The 13977-nt window shown below is 41.9% G+C and overlaps 1 protein-coding gene across 1 annotated transcript in view; it reads left to right on the forward strand.

The window, feature by feature from the left end:
• LOC110486033 (nidogen-1) overlaps positions 1 to 13977 on the forward strand; it is a 69244-nt gene that overhangs the window by 1818 nt on the left and 53449 nt on the right. Inside the window, exons 2-3 of the mRNA XM_021557343.2 lie at positions 12985 to 13287; positions 13675 to 13907. Of these exons, the coding sequence (XP_021413018.2) occupies positions 12985 to 13287; positions 13675 to 13907 (536 nt within the window). The remainder of the gene's footprint in view (positions 1 to 12984; positions 13288 to 13674; positions 13908 to 13977) is intronic.

The raw sequence follows: 13977 nt of genomic DNA on the forward strand, positions 1-13977 counted from the left end.
TAATTCTATACTGCCAGTGCCAGTCCATAGCAAAATGTTTAGGTGGCTAGCTAATGTTAGCATATACGCTAGCTAGTACAACATAGCTAGCTAGCTAAGGACACTGCACTAACTTGGCAGCTAACACAGACAGCTGTTTCATGGAAACTAGCTAATCCATTGTGATTTAATTATAAGGTCAATACTAGCTACAGTGGTTAGCAAGCTTGGAGGAAGTATTTAGTGTTGTATACATTGCGTCTATGCGCTTAGCTAGCCAACATTGCATATGAAGTGTGACTGGCTCATCCCTGGATGTACTGAGAAAATGCCCTATTTTTTAAATATTTTTGTTGGCTCCCCCACGTGGGGGTTCGTGCTCTTTGATTGGCTCAAAGTCAAGTTGTTGGCCACTGACAAGCATTGCGATTCTACAAGTATAATCTGTAGGTTTGTCGCTACCGGGTCAGCACGCAGCAGGCACCGCTTTTGTTCTAGCAAGAGAAGGAACGGCCCCCCACTTTGATAAGTAGGCCTACCTATCGGCAGTCTATCGGCAGTGAGATTCTCAGTGTGTTTAATGCTGTATGCGAGCTCAAATCCAATTGATAGCCAATCCTGATGCTTATCATATTGACTTGACTTGATTCGACTGAAGATGATTTTTCTCTACCCTAAATATTTTTTTTTGTGCAGTGTTTGTCATTGTTTAGGGATATGAGCAGGGAATTTGTCTCTGCATTTCAAGTTTTTTTTGTCATTACATAGCTAAGTCAGTTAACATTCTGTCATTTGGGACCATTCAACTGCTCAGGTTCTTCTTCTATGCAAATATCCTCTTTTCTAAACCAAGAGATTCCAACACGCTTGTGGTTGTTCTCACTTCTCACCACATCTCTTTTGTTTTTGTTGACTTAAACTCCACTAAAACGATATATTCCATTCAAACTACAAGTTTCCTGAAAAAAGACTGCATTTATCTGTCCAGAACAGCTTCCTCCCCTCCCAATGAGTGACATCCTGGAATTTAGTAATATTCCCAGTGCTACTTGAACCCCTTCCAACCAGATTAGCCAGATAATATACCACCCACTAATTGCAGAACGACACAAAGGGCTGGATGCATTCAGAGCAACATTGTACTTAAATGGAATTGCGGAAGGGAAAAATCACATTGATCACATTTTTCATTAAGTCTTACTGTTCATTTTACATTTACATTTTAGTCTTAAAAAAAAATGTATTTATAGATTTTCAAATATGAGAACAAGAAGAGTACAACCCCTCCCTCCCTCCCTCCCTCCCTCCCTCCCTCCCTCCCTCCCTCCCTCCCTCCCTCCCTCCCTCCCTCCCTCCCTCCCTCCCTCCCTCCCTCCCTCCCTCCCTCCCTCCCACCCACCAAGGCATCACACAAGGATATACTATTAAAGTAAATTAAATAGGCCAGAAAAAAAACAGAAAAACCGTAATAGAAATAAAAACTATGGAAAATGTTCAATAAAAATTCTTATCAGTACAAATGGCCACTAGAACAGACATGACTGCTTACCAAAATATGCAAGTTACACTAAAAAACAAGCTCTCCACGTATTGTATTAATGGGGACCAGGTTAAGTCAAACTTTTGTTGTGACCCAAGCACAGTGTACCTAACCTTCTCCAGAGGCAGAGATGACATCACCTCCTTAACCCACTGCATAAAGGAGGGCGCCTTTGCAGACTTCCAGTGAAAGACGACAAGGCGGCGAGCTAGCAGCGAGGCAAATGCTATTGCATTCGCCTAATGCGTGGTAGCATTCTGGTCTAGGGGAAGTACCCCCAAAATGGCAGTGAACTGGTTGGGACTAACAGTTGTATTACACATATGTGAGAATGCCTCAAAAATGGGGTCCCAGAAGCCACTCAAAGATTGGCATGACCAAAACATGTGTCCCACAGTCGCTGGACTCTGGTGGCATCTCAAACACTTGGGGTCCACATTTGGGTACATTTTTGCCAATCTGTCATTTGAGTAATGGAGACGGTGCAAAACTTTAAACTGAATGAGCCCATGCCTTATGCAAAATTATGAGGTGTGGATACTATGTTGCCATATATCATCGGGTAGCTCTCTGTCTTGCTCCCATGCAGATTTTGTACTTGCCAAGGAAGGCGGATTAATGTTATGTATTATGTCGTATAATCTGGAGATTGTGCTCTTCAAATACAGGTTAAGATCTAAGCCCCTCTCAACTGGACACTTAGTTTGCTCGAGCGGAAATTAAGGGAAGCCTCACCAGACCGTTCCTACGCCAGAACTGGAATGCCGTGTCAATCTGTGACACTGGGAAGAGATTATTAGATGTTAATGGAGAGAAGTCACTTGCTTTTTTAAGGCTAAAGTGATTTTGGAAATGGGACCAGATTTTAAGGGAGTTCTTGACAATGGGTTTCAAAACATGGGCAGTGGGGAGCACAGGAGTGAGACTGGAGAAGTTGGAAGGATTGACTGTAGCTCCATGATGGCCCAAATCCTTGTTTTCAAATGTAGAAACCCAATACACACATTTAGATATATTTGCTGACCAGTAGTAGTGTAAAAAATTGGGGCTTAGGTCTCTCTAGAAATACCTTTCTCATTTGTGGATTTGACTTATTCCAAATGAAGGTGGAGTTGTAGCTGTCCAGTTGTTTGAACATCGACTTCTGCAGACAAATGGGAATCATTTGGAAGAAGTACAAAAACCTAGGTAATACAGTCATCTTAACAGAATTAGTACGACCTGGTAATGAAATGGGAAGAGACGACCACCTTATGAAATCCTGCTTAGTGCGCTCCAGGAGACAGCAAATGGAAGAAGAAAAACTTGCAAATGTTGTATGGTCATTGGTGTGAGTTTGTTTAAGATATATCAGAGTGTCATTTTCCTGCTGCCCTTCACCGTCGCGTTGTGTTGCGTGTCATCTATAAGCTTAAGCAACGAGTTCTAAAGTCTGCTTTCCTCCCACCAAACTCTGCTCCCACACCCCGTGTGCATGTGGGATTTCCCCTTCACTCTCAATCACAGTCTGTAGAGCTTCAGCAGATGCCGAGAGCCACCCCTACCTCCATCCTTCGCTCCCTCTTTCCCTCTCCCCCTCCTCTGGTGTGCAGGTCGAGGCTGTGTTGCTCTAGTCAGTGCCTTTCCAGCAGTCCCAGCAGCTGTCTTTGAAATTGCCCCCGACACACTCACATAAACACACACTTCCGGGAGGGAATGTTTAGAGGTTGGCAGAGGGGTAGAGGGTGGATGTGTGTGTGTGAGTTGGGGGTCAGGGAGTTGAATTCTTTCAGTGCTCTGTAAGAGTGGGAGAAGAGTGGGTTTGTCCATTAGTGTGTTTGTTCAGGAAGAAGAACAAAATATTTTGGTATTTTGCGACTTGTTATATTCTGGATGTTAAAGTGCATTGAGATGGTCAATGTTGATTCTCTAACTCAGTGAACTTCTGACGAACTACATAATGTTATCTTTAGAAAAAATGTACAGTTCTGTAACATACAGATCATACTGAACACTGAGTGTACAAAACATTAAGAACACCTTCCTAATATTGAGTTGCAACCCCCTCTTTTGCCCTCAGATCAGCCTCAATTCATCAGGGCATGGATTCTATAGGGTGTCAAAAGCGTTCCACAGGGATGCTGGCCCAAGTTGACTCCAATGATTCCCACAGTTGTTGATACACACGGGAAACTGTTGAGCATGAAAAAACTAGCAGAGTTGCAGTTCTTCACACAAACTGGTGCGCCTGGCACCTACTACCATACCCAGTTCAAAGGCATTTACATGTTTTGTGTTGCCGATTCACCCTCTGAATGGCACACATACAGTCGTGGCCAAAAGTTTTGAGAATGACACAAATATTAACTTTCACAAAGTCTGCTGCCTCAGTTTGTATGATGGCAATTTACTCCAGAATGTTATGAAGAGTGATCAAATGAATTGCAATTCATTGCAAAGTCCCTCTTTGCCATGCAAATGAACTGAATCCCCAAAAAACATTTCCACTGAATTGCAGCCCTGCCACAAAAGGACCAGCTGACATCCTGTCAGTGATTCTCTCGTTAACACAGGTGTGTTGACGAGGACAAGGCTGGAGATCACTCTGTCATGATGATTGAGTTTGAATAACAGACTGGAAGCTTCAAAAGGAGAGTGGTGCTTGGAATCATTGTTCTTCCTCTGTCATCCATGGTTACCTGCAAGGAAACGCAAGGATATTGCTACCAGGAAGATTGCACCTAAATCAACCATTTATCGGATCATCAAGAACATCAAGGAGAGCGGTTCAATTGTTGTGAAGAAGGCTCCAGGGCACCCAGGAAAGTCCAGCAAGTGCCAGAACCGTCTCCTAAAGTTGATTCAGCTGCGCGATCGGGGCACCACCAGTACAGAGCTTGCTCAGGAATGGCAGCAGGCAGGTGTGAGTGCATCTGCACGCACAGTGAGGCGAAGACTTTTGGATAATGGCCTGGTGTCAAGAAGGGCAGCAAAGAAGCCACTTCTACAGGAAACACACCAGGGACAGACTGATATTCTTCAAAAGATACAGGGATTGGACTGCTGAGGACTGGGGTAAAGTAATTTTCTCTGATGAAACCCCTTTCCTATTGTTTGGGGCATCCGGAAAGAGCTTTTCCGGAGAAGACATGATGAGCGCTACCATTAGTCCTGTGTCATGCCAACAGTAAAGTATCCTGAGACCATTCATGTGTGGGGTTGCTTCTCAGCCAAGGGAGTGGGCTCACTCACAATTTTGCCTAAGAACACAGCCATGGTATGAATGGTACCAACACATCCTCCGAGAGCAACTTCTCCCAACCATCCAGGAACAGTTTGGTGACAAACAATGCCTTTTCCAGCATGATGGAGCACCTTGCCATAAGGCAAAAGTGATAACTAGGTGGCTCTGGGATCAAAACATTTATATTTTGGGTCCATGGCCAGGAAACTCCCCAGACCTTAATCCCATTGAGAACTTGTGGTCAATCCAAAGAGGCGGGTGGACAAACAAAAACCCACAAATTCTGACAAACTCCAAGCATTGATTATGCAAGACTGGGCTGCCATCAGTCAGGATGTGGCCCAGAAGTGAATTGACAGCATGCCAGGGCGGATTGCAGAGGTCTTGAAAAAGAAGGGTCAACACTGTAAATATTGACTCTTTGCATCAACTTCATGTAATTGTCAATAAAAGCCTTTGACACTTATGAAATGCTAGTAATTATACTTCAGTATTCCATAGTAACATCTGACAAAACTATCTAAAGACACCGAGGCAGCAGACTGTGAACATTTATATTTGTGTCATTCTCAAAACCTTTGGCCACAACTGTACACAATCCATGTCTCGATTGTCTCAAGGTTGAACCTGTCTCCTCCCCTTCATCTACACTGATTTAAGTGGATTTACAGTTGTAGTCGAAAGTTTACATACATTTAGGTTGGAGACATTAAAACTCGTTTATCAACCTGTAATATAACCTTTTGAACTTTTCGTCCGACTGGACCAGAACGCGCTTTTGGATTTGTTTACAAAAGAAGCTATTTGGACATAAATGGACATAAATGATGGACATTATCAAACAAAACAAACATTTTTTTGTGGAACTGTGATTCCTGGGAGTGCATTCTGATGAAGATCATCAAAGGTAAGTGAACATTTATAATGCTATTTATGAATAATGTTGACTACCCAACATGGTGGATATTTATCTGGCTGGTTTGGGCTCTGAGCGCCGTTCTCAGATTATGCTTTTTCCGTAAAGGTTTTTTGAAATCTGACACAGCGGTTACATTAAGGAGAAGTGTATCTAAAGTTCCATGCATAACACTTGAATTTTCATCAACATTTATATAGAGTATTTCTGTGAATTCATGTGGCTCTCTGCACAATCACCGCATGTTTTAGAACTACTGAACGTAACGTGCAAATGTAAAATTATTTTAAAAATATAAATATGAACTTTATCAAACAAAACATACATGTATTGTGTATCAAAGTCCTATGAGTGTCATCTGATGAAGATCATCAAAGGTTAGTGATTCATTTTATCTCTATTTGTGCTTTTTGTGACTCCTCTCTTTGGCTGGAAAAATGGCTGGGTTTTTCTGTGAGTTGGTGTAACCTAACATAATCGTTTGTGGAGCTTTCGCTGTAAAGCGTTTTTGAAATCAGACACTGTGGCTGGATTAACGAGAATGTTATCTTTAAAACAGTGCCTAATAATACTTGTATGTTTGAGAAATTTGATTTATGAGATTTATGTTGATTTGTATTTGGCGCCCTGCAATTTCATTGACTGTTGGCGGAACCCAACAATGCCATTATTAGACTAACACGTCTGGAAAGTTGGACAGGAGGCAAGACTGCTTGGTTCGTCTTCTCACTTTCTCTCTCTATCTAAAAAGCAAGTGCTTGGTTCGTCTTCTCACTTCCCCCTCTCTCTCTCTCTCTCTCTCTCTCTCTCTCTCTCTCTCTGTCTGCTTTTCTTTCCCCTCAACTGATAATTATGATGTAACCAATATGCTGTTCCTACCTCTCAGGAAAGCGTTCTCAAAGATAACTTTACAGCATTTGTAGCATAACTTTACAGCCTTGAACTTCACAGGACTCTCTTGGGTCCGCTTTTCCAGACCCAGAGTAAACCTATATTCCTGGACTAAAAAGCATTTTTTAAAGCCCACCTATCCAGATTAAGACTGTCAGATTCTCCATTGAGCAGGCATTCACAATCCAGGAGTGGCTTAATTTTGGTTTGTGGAAAGGGTCTCCTGAAATGATATTGGTAATGCCTACGTGCTGCATTGGCTTTAGAAAGGCTTCCTCTCTTATCAACCCCTGGAGGACTTTAGGACAAATTCTGATAGCCCCTGACTTGTCACAATGCAGCCAAGTGACTCCTGCACTACAAGTTTTTTCTTCAAGTCAAATACCTGCTGTGAGGGCGGCTATTCACCCAGATGCTTTTGTCATTCATGCGTTCCTTTGGATGAGTTGTCGTTTAGAGACAAGAGCCAAGGGCTGAGTGTGAGAGCCTGAGCCAGATGTAGTACTGTAGTCTAGATTCTCCTTTGGTCCAAACCAAAGTATATTACCAGCTAATAATAATAATATATGGTATTTATAGCACACTTTTATTCAACAGTAGTTGTTATCCGCTGTTTTCTCCAGATAAAAACAAAAACGAATTCACAAGTAATTCCAGCTAGAACTGCGATCAAGTACTCAAAATCTGTCAAGAACTATGTGTGGTTGCTTGCACCTGCCATGTGCACTTTTGAGACATCAATTGGTTCCATTGTGTCAGTCGAGCACAGATAAAGGATTTGGAAGATTTTTAAAGGACAGCTAAACTATTTGAAAGATTTCAAATTCTATTTGAACTATTTGCCTTTAGGCTAAACACAGTGGATTTAAATACACGAGACTTGTCAGATGTGAATTGAGGCGTATTGCTTTGTTGGCTGGTATAAAGTATAGACCATATATTGTGTTCCCTACAGGTTATGGGAATTGTGCTGATGTTTTATTATCTTTGACATAGAAGTGGAGTCTTTCTCCTTCAGGAAACCTTCTGGAGAAATACTAAATAAGCACAATTCCCATAACCTGTAGGTAAGACTGGGTTCTGAACGGATAGTTCGGAGCTTCTGCTCTTTCCAATAACCTGTAGGGAACACAATATATGGTCTATACTTTATAATTTTGTTGTGTTACAAGGTGGAATTAATACAATCTACACAAAATAGTCTGTAATGTCAAAGTAGAAGAAAAATTCAAACTTTTGTAAAAAAAAATGATGGAAAAATATATTTCTGGGTAATTCTCCGAGAGCATTGCACACCTGGATTGTACAATATTTTCTGCACATTATTATTTTTAAATTCTTCAAGCTCTGTCAAGTTGGTTGTTGATCATTGCTAGACAGACATTTTCAAGTCTTGCGATAGATTTTCAAACTGATTTAAGTCAAAACGGTAACTAGGCCTCTCAGGAAAATTCAATGTTGTCTTTTTTAAGCAACTCCAGTGTAGATTTGGCCTTGTGTTTTAGGTTATTGTCCTGCTGAAAGGAGAATTTGTCTCGTGAAGTCTGTTGGAAAGCAGACTGAACCAGGTTTTCCTCTAGGATTTTGCCTTTGCTTAGCTCTATTCTGTTTATTTTTTTATCCCAAAACAAATCCCTAGTCCTTGCAGATGACAAGTGTACCCGTAACATGATGCAGCCACCACCATTCTTGAAAATATGAAGAGTGGTACTCAGTGATGTGTTTTATTGGATTTGCCCCAAACATAACACTTCTTATTCAGGATATAAAGATGCAAAAGATCTTATTGGAAACATTTTGGAATAACTGTTTTAAAGTCAACATTGGCCTTGTGGTGAAACCCCTTAGCAGTTTCCTTCGTCTCCGGCAACTGAGTTAAGAAGGACGCCTGTATCTTTGTTATGTATTGATACACCAGCCAAAGTGTAATTAATAACTTCACTATGCTTAAAGGGATATTCAGTGTTTGCTTCTTTTTTTTTTTTACCCATCTACCAACAGGTGCCCTTCTTTGCAAGGCATTGGAAAATCTCCTTGGTCTTTGTGGTTGAATCTGTGTTTGAAATTCACTGCTCGACTGAGGGACCATACAGATAATTGTATGTGTGGGGTACAGAGATAAGGTAGTCTTTCAAAAATCATGTTAAACAGTATTATTTTACACAGTGAGTCCATGCAACTAATTATTGTAACGGTTTTCTTCTGTGGACGAAGGATCGGACCAAAGCGCAGCGTGGTTGGAGTTCAACATGTTTAATAAAGACCATAAACGTGAACACTACAAAATTCCAAAACAACAAATGTGAAAAACCAAAACAGTTTTATCTGGTGCATAGACACAAAGACAGAAGACAGGAAACAACCACCCACCAAAACAGGCTACCTAAATATGGTTCCCAATCAGAGACAATGACTAACACCTGCCTCTGATTGAGAACCATATCAGGCCAAACATAGAAATGGGAAAACTAGACACACAACATAGAATGCCCACTCAGCTCATGTCCTGACCAACACTAAAACAAAGAAAACACAAAAGGACTATGGTCAGAACGTGACAACTATGTGACTTGTTAAGCTCATTTTTACTCCTGAACTTATTTAGATTTGCTATAACAAAGGGGTTGAATACTTATTGACTCAAGATATTTCAGGTATAATTTTGTATTAATTTGTAAAAATCGATTAAAACATAATTCCACTTTGACATTATGAAGTATTGTTTGTAGGCCAGTAACACAAAATCTATTTTAAATACAGGTTGTAACACAACTGTAAAAAGTCAAGGGTTGTGAATATTTTCTGAAGACACTGTACTACAGTAATTTCCGCAAATACTACATTATAGTACAGTCTGCAAAAACACAACATTAATTACTATAGTATATAAAAAATATACTATAGTTAATAGTTATAGGATACGACAATAAATACTACAGTATTTACTGTTTTTGCAGTTCAAATCAATAATAAGAAGGTGTTCCTAATGTTTGGTATACTCAGTGTTTCACAATACAATATAGGTCAATGGCTCATATCCATATTTCACAGTATAGGAGGAAATTCCCAAGCACTGACCTTAGACCAGTTTTTCTTCTCTGTTCTTTTTTATGATTTGACTACACAACAGTGCGTTCAGAACGTATATAGACCCCTTGAATTTTCCACATTTTGTTACATTACAACCTTATTCTAAAATTAATTAAATTGTTTTTTTCCCTCATCAATTTATAAACAATTCCTCATAATGACAAAACAAAAACAGTTTTTTTTTGCCAATGTATAAAAAAAACACCAACTGAAATATCACATTTACTTAAGTATTCAGACTCTTTACTCAGTACTTTGTTGAAGCACCTTTGGCAGCGATTACAGCCTCGAGTCTTCTTGGGTATGTTGCAACAAGCTTGGCACACCTGTATTTGGGGAGTTTCTCCCATTCCTCTCTGCAGATCCGCTCAAGCTCTGTCAGGTTGGATGGGGAGCATTGCTGCACAGCTATTTTCAGGTCTCTCCAGAGATGTTTGATCGGGTTCAAGTCCGGGCTTCGGCTGGGCCCCTCAAGGACATTCAGAGACTTGTCCCGAAGCCACTCCTGCATTGTCTTGGCTGTGTGCTTAGGGTTATTGTCCTGTTGGAAGGTGAACCTTCGCTGCAGTCTGAGGTCCTGAGTGCTCTGGAGCAGGTTTTCATCAAGGATCTCTCTGTACATTTCTCTGTTCATCTTTCCCTCGATCCTAACTAGTTGCTCAGTCCTTGCCGCTGAAAAACATCCCCACAACATGATGCTGCCACCACCATGCTTCATAGTAGGGATGGTGCCAGGTTTACTCCAGACATGACGCTTGGCATTCAGGCCAAAGAATTCAATCTTGGTTTCATCAGACCAGAGAATCTTGTTTCTCATGGTCTGAGAGTCCTTTAGGTGCCTTTTGGCAAACTCCGAGTGGACTGTCATGTGTATTTTACTGAGGAGTAGACTTCCATCTGGCCACTCTACCATAAAGGCCTGATTGGTGGAGTGCTGCAGAGATTGTTGTCCTGAAAGTTTCTCCCATCTCCACAGAGGAACTCTGGAGCTCTGTTAAGAGTGACCATCGGGTTCTTGGTCACCTCCCTGACCAAGGCCCTTCTTTCCTGATGGCTCAGTTTGGCCAGGCAGCCAGCTCTTGGTAGTTCCAAACTTCTTCCATTTAAGAATGATGGAGGCCACTGTGTTCTTGGGGACTTTCAATGCTGCAAACATTTTTTCCCCAGATCTGTGCCTCGACACAACCCTGTCACAGAGCTCTACGGACAATTCCTTCAACCTAATGCCTTGTTTTTTTTTTTTTGCTCTGATGTATTGTCAACTGTGGGACCTTATATAGACAGGTGTGTGCCTTTCCACATCACGTCCAATTACTTTAATTTACCACAGGTGTACTCCAACTTGTAGAAACATCTCAAGGTTGATCAATGGAAACAGGATGCACCTGAGCTAAATTTCGAGTCTCATAGCAAAGGGTCTGAATCCTTTTGTAAATAAGGTATTTCTGTTTTACGTTTTTTATACGTTTGCAAACATTTTCAAAAAATCTGTTTTCGCTTCATCATTAAGGGTTATTGTTTGTAGATTGATGAGGTAATGTTTTTATTCAATCAATTTTAGAATAAGGCTGTAATGTATCAAAATGTGGGAAAAAAGTATGTGGACAACGCTTCAAATTGGAGGATTTGGCTATTTCAGCCACACCCGTTGCGGACAGGTGTATAAAATTGAGCACAGAGCCATGCAATCTCCATAGACAAACATCGGCAGTACAATGTCCTTACTGAAGAGCTCAGTGACTTTCAACGTGGCACAAGTCAGTTTGTAAAATTTCTGCCAGAGCTGCCCCGGTCAACTGTAAGTGCTGTTATTGTGAAGTGGAAATTAAGTGATAGGCCACACAAGCTCACAGAGCGGGAATGTCGAGTGATGAAGCACATAGAGTGTAAAAATCGATTGTCTTCGGTCGCAACACTCACTACCAAGTTCCAAACTGCCTCTGGAAGCAAAGTCAGCACAATTACTGTTAGTTGGACACTTCATTAAATGGGTTTCCATGGCCAAGCAGCCACACACAAGCCTTAGATCACTATGCACAATGCCAAGCTTTGGCTGGAGTGGTGTAAAGTCCGCCGCCATTGGGAGTCTGGACCAGTGGAAATGCATTCTCTGGAGTAATGAATAACGCTTCCCCATCTGGCAGTCCAATGGACGAATCTAAGTTTCATGGATGCCAGGAGAACGCTACCTGCCCGAGGGCACCAAAATGTAAAGTTTGGTGGAGGAGGAATAATGGTCTGGGGCTGTTTTTCATGGATCGGCCTAGGCCCCTTAGTTCCAGTGAAGGCATACGTTTAGAATTTTACAGCATACAATGACATTCTAAACGATTCTGTGCTTCCAACTTTGTGGTAACACTTTCCTGTTTCAGCATGACAATGCCCTCGTGTACAAAGCAAGGTCCATACAGAAATGGTTTGTTGAGATCGGTGTGGGAGGACTTGACTGGCCTGCAACAAGACCTGACCTCAACAGCATCGAACACCTTTGGGATGAACTGGAATGCCGACTGTGAGCCAGGCCTAATTGCCCAATATCAGTCAGTACCCGACCTCACTAATGCTCTTGTGACTGACTGGAAACTGCAGCAATGTTCCAACATCTAGTAGAAAGCTTTCCCCTAAGAGTGGATTATGTTATATCAGCAAAGGGGGGACCAACTCCATATTAATGCCTATGATTTTAGAATGAGATGTTCAACAATCAGGTGTCCACATACTTTTGGTCATCTAGTGTATAAATAAAGCAGTCAGGCCTTGTCCAGGTTGAACTGTTCCTAGATCAGTAGGGGAACCATATCATATTTAGAAGGTCTGCTCTAGAATATACTGATCTTAGATCAGTAGGGGGAACCTCAGACATCTTTCACAATAGGGGGAGAGAGATACCCCATGTTCCCTGGGGGGAGGGGGGGAGGCCTTAACTAATGTGAAGGAGGGGTCATGGCATGTTAAGATTTACAACTATTTTCACGAGGACCCTGACCGTGCAGTAAATCTGGATATTTACTTTGCAGCAGGATAGGGTTCTCTTAAAATTCCTAAGATTTCAATTCTAGTTGAAGTCATCATGATAAAATTAACCTTCTGAACCCCACAGCCGGTCATTCCCAGCAGTTTTGGTGTAAAAAGTGACAGGATCTCCAATTGTATCATGGACATTGACAATTGTGACCTCAACCACACTGTGGTTAAAAAATATCATTATCCAAAAACCTATTTGAACTCTAGGCTATATTTAACTTTGGTGTTATGAGAAAATGTTGAATTTGCAGAAAATTCTGCAGAGAAATTTGCATCCATGTCTTTGCTGATAATAACACATTTGTGATCATCCAATCCCAGATCAACACCAATGGCTTTCTGTCAGTAGAAGAACCTCAGGTGGAGTCTGAGTACCTGGGAAAGATGCCTGCCAGCTTCAGAATGATAGCGGTTTTCCTCGGAGATCTGGACAACAGCGACGGAGTGGGGAAGGTGTACTACCGACAGGACAGCAGACCCTCCATGCTTCTCCGGACCACTGACCACATCAACCAGGCATTCCCTCAGGACGATGAGATCAAGCCCACCCACGCCTTAATCATCACATGGGAGAACGTGGCCGCCCACGGCGTGCCTGGTCGAGGAGATGGGCTGGACAGAAAGGTAAGGACGACCCTCATCGCTTGGCCTAGATAGGGTCATATTCATTTTGTGTCTTTTAAAATATGTCATTGGATATACTGAACAGTTGATAAACTTGTTTTAATGCCACATTGATATGGACAGCACTTGAAATTATAATTTGAGACCATATTTTCTATCCACCTAATATGAAGTTGCCTAAAACCCATACATTGTACAATGTTGTTACAGGTATGGAGGTACATTATAATTAGAGTGATGTTACTCATGGTTACATAATCTTTCCAACTGATTTTTTTTGTTACATATTTAGTTCACTCTACCAAGCCAAACTCAAAGGTAGTGCACTAAAGAAGTAATAGGGTGCTAGGACTCAGTTTCCCTCTATCTTTTCTTTTTACCATGTAGAGAAACACGTTCCAGCTGGTGGTGGCGTCCATGGCGTCCGCCTCCTACGCCATCTTGTTCTACCCCAGGGAGGGGCTACAGTACATCTCCACGCCTGTGGCGGGCCAGAGCGAGCTAGTCCACACCGGCTTCATCAAGGGCCGGGTCAAGGGCTGGTTCAACTGGAGCAGCATCCCGGGGCCCTACTACCGCATTGCCACCGACAACGAGACGTCCGTCAGACAGCTCTCCGAGTAAGTTGATTGGTTGGTGGGTGGGCTGGTTGGTAGGTTCGTTGGGGTGGTTGATTGGTTGGTTGATTGG

This window comes from Oncorhynchus mykiss, chromosome 13 (assembly GCF_013265735.2).
Source record: "Oncorhynchus mykiss isolate Arlee chromosome 13, USDA_OmykA_1.1, whole genome shotgun sequence".
In the NCBI taxonomy this organism is placed as follows: domain Eukaryota; kingdom Metazoa; phylum Chordata; class Actinopteri; order Salmoniformes; family Salmonidae; genus Oncorhynchus; species Oncorhynchus mykiss.